An 8100-nucleotide genomic window follows, 5' to 3' on the forward strand; every position below is an offset into this window, starting at 1 on the left:
CATAAGTTTTCATAATCAATGCAAAATTCCGTTCCTTTACTGTTCACATTGATATCACTTTGATGAATTTACAATGACAATTAAATGCAAAGTTACAGATAGTGTATACTGAAAAATAATGTTACTTTTAACAACATTTTAATTCAATAATTACATGAACAACATCATTCATACAAAATCGCATGCGGTAGATGAATAAGGATTAGACAGCAAACTCAAACTGTAGGTATGTCATCTCCTTTAGTTTTGTCTGCATGTATGGATATAATGAGTAATGTTGTTTAACATTGTAAAAAAATAGAACTGATTGCAAATGACAATAAGATACGTAGTACATGTAGTCATTAAAATTTACATGTTTATAATCGTTTTCCTTTAGGAATTATCAAAACAAGATTCATCATATCTCTCATGTCGATTTCGTACTGATCAGATTCCAAATATCTACCTTTTTCCTTTACTTGCAAATACAGCGGATTCTTGTGATATCTTTGATCGAAATGGTATGTAAAAAATAATTAAAGAAAGAATTGATTAGTCAGGATGTACATGGTCGGATTTAAGTCCCACGTGATTGGTGATTTATTAACATTTCTTATACAATATACAGATTATTGAATAACTATTTAACAAGACATTTGAAGCCAAATTGCCTTAAGTGATTATCAATTTGGATAACCCACTTCAGCTAAATGTTCCTACTAATATATTCGTAATCAGCAGAGTGGCGCAGTGGAAGCGTGTTGGGACCATAACCCAGAGGTCCAAGGATGGACACCTCGCTCTGCTAATATGCACATATATTTTTTTAGTCCAATCCTTTCCATTTATTAAATGTCAAATATAGGACATGATTTCATAATTTCATTGAAATGCCCCGCGTCCAGTAAATAAATCTAGTTTCAAAATGATCTCTCTCAACAATCCAATATTTTCCAAATGATATTTTGACTAATCGAATCCACACTTTCTTTTATTTTCCAGAAAAAATAGTTTTGTCATTCATAGAAAATACACAGTAAGAAGAGTGTCGCAGAGGTCCGAGGATCGAAAAACTCACTCTGCTTTGCTAAGATACACAGTTTTGAGGAGTTGCTGTGTCTTGTTACGAAAGACGTGCGGGTCTCAAGCATTTGAAGTGAACATGCTTTCAGGATAGCACTTGAGAAATGGCTAGAAGTTTATCTTGTAGGACGTTTAGTGATGGTTTCTAAGAACTGTCGGCTCATAGCTCACTTATAGAAAATAAAATGTAAGCGTTAACTTTGGAGCATGTTGGTAGCGAGGCCGCCAGATGGTACGCAGATTATATATCGTTAATATACATTTTGAAAACCATAGTAAAAAGAAGTTTTAATAGGATCATTTATCAATTGTTTAATGTAAAGTAGTTTAAACAAAGTTAAGCCATTATGTCTCTGTGAATGTTGTAAACAGACTTTTTTTTCTGTCATAATCAACTGTTAAATTTTATTTCCGTTTGAACTGCCATTTTCACTAGTCGTCTATATCCATGTCTTTATATATAATATATATTAACATTGGAATCTGCAAGCGAAGCGGTAGTCTATTCTTTGTGAGATTGAATTGTGGGGTTCGGGTCGGCGGAGCGACACCGGTCACCCGTTCAAGTTCGTTACACAGAAGCGCCCTGATGGTGCATAATCGAAACCAGACCCGGCAGTGCCAGGCATTGAGGTGTTAAAGGAAACAGTAGTGGTACCAAAACGAGACTTTCATCAATTCAAATTCAAATTCTTTATTTCATCTTTAGTATATACATCTCATCGATTCCAAGGAAATTTCATAATATACATTCAAAATCAGCACAGGCTGTAAGATACAATCAGCATATGGAATTTATAATTTAGACACATGTCTTTTTATGAACTAAGAACTTGCAATTCAAATTAGTTAGCAGCCAACAGAGAAGAACGTAGTAAACATTCATGATATATGAATTTACCAAGGTTAGTTAATTCTTTAATATTAACGGTTGATAATATTTTATTATGCCTTCCAGTTTCCATTTAAAAATAGTGTGAAGACAGTCGTATTTTGACAATTGCTTTTTTGACTTAACAGGAATAGGTTTACCCCCTGCACTTGGAAGAGGTTAAGAAAAACATCTCACAGTCTTGTTTGAAAATATCTTACAATCTCTGTTTTACTAAAACCAAAACATGATGTGTATTGAAGCCACCCTGTGCTTGCCAGTACTCCAGTAGAACAGAGTTCTTGTTTAACAGAAGCCATTCATTTTTTACAATATGTGTTCGATTCACACTCATTGTACATATCTTGATAACATGCATTTAAAATACAGTTGCTAGAAGTCAATAGTTTATACCACTTCAAAATTCTGATTTTCCTCGAAGTGATTAGAGAATATCTAACCAGTTCAAAATAGATAATTGAGTTTGGTGTAGATTTTCGAACTCCTACAATATTCTTACAAAATATTCTAGATGTAGTTGTTCGATATCAGGCGCTTTGTGTAAACCCCACACTTCGCAAGCATAGTTGACATATGTGTCAAAAAGTGACAACAGTGTGCAGAAATTTAACAATATAGATTTGCATTATCTTTTGGGAGAAAATGAGCTTTCCTACCCTTTGACGCTAATTGTTTCTGCGTTAATTTTAAAATTACCATTATAATTAAGTTTTGCCCCCAAATAAGAAAAAGAATTTACAGACTCAAGTGCGACACCATCATATGTTTCATTTGTGAGTAATACAGCCGCTTTTCTAAAAACTACAGTTTTTGTTTTTTTCAACGTTAACTGTTAGAGACCACCTCCTAGTATATAATAACAATTCATCTAACATGGGTTGTTGGCCGTCAACACTTTCCGGAGTTGTAAAGGGAAACTGACAAAGTACATAAAACAATAACTACATAACAGGAGGTGTATTTTGTATATCGTTCCGGATGTTTTAAGGGTTATAAGACAGGTCTAATTTCATGTCTGCAAATGTTCAACACAAATGCAGCAATCCCTCTTGTACATGTTCTCTCAAACGCGGATATTGTATAGAGATTGCCCATGCAACTATTGAATCGAGTATGTTTGACCTGGTAAATAGCATTAAACTTGTCGAAACACCTAAATGTAATTTGATCTTTAAATGTTACAACGTGTCTATTCCCATCTAACTCTAGATTTATTTGGCAGAAAGCTGTGTGAGAGGGAATTTTACAGAAAGGTAAATTATCACAGTATGATAGGTTGTTCAAAATACGTGTAAAAGATCATGGAATAATAGTACAGGTTGGAATTTACATAATGTATACAATAACGAAATTTTATCAGCATTACTTAGTTTGTCGAAAGATGGCCGAAGTAAAAAAGCAAAAGCAGACACCTGTAGCGCTCTTATGTGCCACCAAACTCATTTTGCAGGTATGTGAATCTAGACAGTTGTCACTAGTGTTGAACTTCAAATATTAACGCTATTAGCTCAAAAGCTTAGTAATAACACATAGTAAATGATTTAGTTGTGTGAGCCCCGAAGATAAGATAAGGAGCGCAGACACGCAGACACGCAAAAACGCAGAGACGCAAAGGGGAGTTAATTCCAGATTCCACGCTTTGCAATACGATTAAAGTTGGAATTTCCTTGATACATACGAATGTATAATGCTTGTATTTTATCAATTTTTAATGAATGTCTTTTTACAGTGTATATTGTTCCCATTGTAATCCTCGATCGGGCGAGAATAATGAGAATACTTAAAATGATATAGCTGAAAAACAGGTATTAAATAAACAAATCAGAGACAGCATTTGTTCCAATCATTCTAAACTTTAATTAATAAATCCTGATTTACTTTGTTAATTATAACATTAAATTGAAATTATGAAAGATGATAATCGTATGTGTATACACCTGCCAAAAGTCAGGCTGGATAAAGCAATGGACACGTATGCTTGTGATTTCGTTGTGTTACTCATGCGGGAGTCTGGCTTTCTTCGTCACAGAGGTCCTCTATTTGGTATCATCGCAGATACCATCGTGAGCATTATTGGACCCCCTAGAAAATATATGCGGATGTATGTTAGAAATGCAATACATTTTGTTACATGAAATAAAATACATTTGCTATATATTAATTCATTAACCGATTAATCATCATTTCGTAAATATTAAATAAAAAGCAAGTTAGAGGAGATATAAACAAATAATTCACAATCAATTCAAATTAAATTTTTTTTATCATGGCCGAGGAAGGAATATTTCTCATTCCGAATCTTCTTCACACAGGTTTATTCAAATATAAAGGAAAATTAAAGAGGATTAATTTTCTTTCATGATTGATATGTGAAATTTTGACTTTTCGTTACACATAATTGGATTGTTGTCGCATTTTAGAAAACTATTCTCCATCGTACATATATATATATATTGTAAACCAAGCCATCTATAAGTTCGTAATACAAGTTTAAAATGTCATTACTATGCATTTTATATATTTATCAAGTTTATTTGATATGTTTTAATGCTCAAAGAAGAAACAAAGGAAAATGTGATATCTTATGCATATCCGTGTTTGGAAAATTAAACACTTAACTTATCCGTACTTTGTGCGTAAAATCAACTTATTCTCAACAAAGATATGTCACACATAAATGTATTAGCTATGTATCTGTATTACCATAACTAAGACGGTTGTTAATGGTGGACCATTTTGTACTACAAATCGGTTATCATATCTGATATGTTTACTTTAGCGTGTTTTGCATGTAATCGCATAAGTAGAAAATTTTAAAATACCGCATTTTGTGTTTGTTCAGATTCCGTAAAACAAACAAAGTATGCACTTATAATGTTTTAATAAATTTGTTTGAAAAAAAGTCGCTTTGGGCATATTCGAGAAAACAGTTTTCGACAAAACCAAATGATGTAATGTGAAGAAAACGTGTCAGATACATATACCACTGAAGACTTATATCAGTGTTGCTATGTATGTATACATACGAGCATTCTCTGCTGCAGTCGTTAGTGTAGGTTACTCCATCATCACCACAAACAGGCTCGTAGTCCATGGTACAGACACACAGGGCGTTTTCACACTTTCCATTGTGGAGCAGGCGGACATCGCTGAAAAGTGTATATTACAGAAGATTCTAGTTACAGTGTTTAACATGTATAGTATACGGAGTAATAATGTAGATTCATTCGACCAAATTTTCACCAAAATTGATTACATTGTATTGTATCAGTATATTTGTAAATAACGCGGATCATCCTCCTTTACTTAAACTATATTATGAAGAAGCAATCAAAACAGGTAATTTACATTGTCATTATTTTTCTAACTCTTGCTTAAAGTCGATTTGTTCTTAAACGTGTGTGTCTTGAAAGATAGATAAAGTTAATGTTATTCCAATCAAATGTACCGATTAAACATTTATAGCATTACCATCTTTTGCTTTTGGTCAAAATGCACGTGTAGTTTTATCGAACAATTAAAAACAATCAATTATATTTTGGTTTTGAAAAATGGCTTAAGCATGAACCTTTGATTAATGCATATGTAGATATATGAACTAGTGCAGTGGAATCAAAATACGTTATTGAAACAGATTCATCTGTAAAAAGAAGAGTCTTGAACGTTTCAACCCGATCCAAACAATCCTGCATACTAACTTGCACTTTCTCATGCAATCGTTTCCATAAGTTTTGCCGTCAGCACCACATACAGGAGTGTGGTCCATTGTGCATGCACATGCAGGCTCCTCTTCTTCTTCTTGGATAATCGCTGTCAGGGCGACAGAAACGCAGACGGCAAAGAAAACCAATGTCAGCTTCATGATGAGGATTAGTGTTTCGGGATAATACCTGGGAAATGTGAATCATATATTAACATGGGATATAAAATAATACATCTAATNGGTGTCGGGATAATACCTGGAAAATGTGAATTATATATTAACATGGGATATAAAATAATACATCTAATACATTTTAATAGACAAGATGTCAATGATTATGACCCTAGATGAGCTATCCATTTTCACTATTCTGAATAAGTCGAAATATATATATGTATGATGATAGATAAAGTAATTACGCTTGTTTGTTTTGCAGATCATTCATTGTAAACGGTCTTGTCATACAACATTAGAACTGACAAACTGTATATAATTTAACACATTCAGTGTCTCAATGATGAAAGCATTATTCAGTGGGTAAAATACTTGGTACAGTGTAACAATGTAGAAGATACTGTATTATGTTACAAACCTGTACTGGTGGTCTTCAGATCACTTGGGAACGTTTAGTTACTGGTCACTCCCGAGTTACACTATTTATAGGCAGTCATTTCTGTTCATCATCAATTATATACAGATGATACACGTTTATGAATATAAACAATTGTCAGGCAAGTAACATATTTGCAAAGGCCTCCGGCCTGTTGATCTGTTTACATGACACCACGTTTATATCTAAATGTAAAACATTTGAACCTCCATCAAATCGACGATGTATTGTATCGTATTTATCGTGTGGTATAGCATTGAATTCTTATAAATACGAAACCTATCAGAAGACGTAAGTCAGTTGTATCATACAACCATGAAAAGTTTCAAAACATAGATCATTAAGCTTTAACTTACAATTTATGTATCAATATCCGCACCAGTTAGAGTACCAATTAAATGAAGCAAATGGCAATTTAAATAAAACATCTTCGAGGTAAGTAAGTCGTTATAGAAATTGCACACATGCATTTTAGAGCCATTTACTATTTCTTTAATATATATGTTCATTAATCTTATCAACAAAAGTTGCGATAATACTAGTTGCATTTTCCAGTTATGGTGAAAATGTATGCTTGTGTCGTTTTGAAATTTGAATCAAAATGTTTCCTTAATATACTGCAAAAATACATAATTGTCAACATTTTAAATTGACGAATACATTCATGTTTTTGATTTTGCCCCACTTTTATTTAGAATTGATGATTTCTGATATTTCATGAATTCTTGTCGTTGTTTTCTTAAATTGCTTCATTTTACCTTAGTTAAAAGCTTTCTTATTAACGATTTTTTTAACCTGATTTCCTTGGATGTCAGTGCTTGTCAAGATTAAAGAAATATTTCAATTTGTCTTCATCTATAAGAGACTTTCCAGGATTTTAAAGGAAACAACAAAACATCCCCCTTTGCTAAATCAACTGACCTACCTTTCGTTTCTGGTTGAGTGGAATGATTATTTCACTTTATTTTTTGTTGATGTCTCCTAAGTTTTTATAATTGTCTTTTTTTAGGATTGATTTAAAGTAGCTTTTTACGTCTTACCTTCTGTTGTGCGTCACCTAAATCATACAATAGTAAAACTACCGTAGCACTATTGTAACGTGACTCAAACATACTATTGTTTGTTTCCATACATTCAATATAGACCTTTCTTTATCAAATGTCAGCTTCAGCGTCACTATGTTCAACTTATTCTAAAATTCATAAATGCACAAATTCCGTACAAAATAATTGGCAAACCAATCTATTGTATCAAGTTTTATGTCAAAGAAATAATAACCGCTATGATAGCAAGAGGCCAAGGGCCACCAAGTTCTCTGAAAATGTTACCGAAGTGCCTGAAACTGCATAACCTATGTTGTTGGTCGTATCAACTTTTTTCCTCAAATATTTTCATTCTTCTGCCAGTAACTCGTCATGAACTGCTAAAACGATACTCTAGTAAAGGTACAAACATTTCCTTTAATATTGATATTGATGACATTTTTGTTCCCCGATATTTATCTGCATACAATTGTAAAGCCTTTTCTGCAAATCCGGAATACGGATTTCAGTTCTCGGGGTTATTTATAGCCCAGAGACTAAGGCCATGGATCTTCCATTTTTTCAAAGGTAAGGTCAAAGCCTATGGAGATTTAACATTAGCGTCGGCCCCGCTTGGAATTTCAAAACAGGAAAAATCTAAAAAGGTATGGGTATAGGAAGCTTAAATCAGGAACAGTCAGTTTCAGAATTCATTTTATGATAAATGGGACCTCATTGACTCTCACCTGTGTGGGTATTAAAGGTGCGGCAATACAATTCCTTCTAGAGCATTTAAATGACACAATAA

General features: G+C 33.1%; 1 protein-coding gene across 1 annotated transcript; it reads right to left on the minus strand.

Moving 5' to 3' along the window:
• Positions 1-3796: 3796 nt before the first annotated feature.
• On the minus strand, positions 3797-6282 carry LOC110465370 (serine protease inhibitor dipetalogastin-like). Its single transcript, XM_021521134.1, has 4 exons — positions 6253-6282; positions 5656-5847; positions 4984-5106; positions 3797-4039 (listed from the first exon to the last, which is right to left on the minus strand). Exons 2-4 carry the CDS (start codon positions 5817-5819, stop codon positions 3994-3996), a joined length of 333 nt encoding a protein of 110 aa, XP_021376809.1. The 5' UTR covers positions 5820-5847; positions 6253-6282; the 3' UTR covers positions 3797-3993.
• Positions 6283-8100: the final 1818 nt, after the last annotated feature.

The sequence above is a fragment of the Mizuhopecten yessoensis genome, unplaced genomic scaffold (genome assembly GCF_002113885.1).
Source record: "Mizuhopecten yessoensis strain PY_sf001 unplaced genomic scaffold, ASM211388v2 scaffold11073, whole genome shotgun sequence".
Lineage (NCBI taxonomy): Eukaryota > Metazoa > Mollusca > Bivalvia > Pectinida > Pectinidae > Mizuhopecten > Mizuhopecten yessoensis.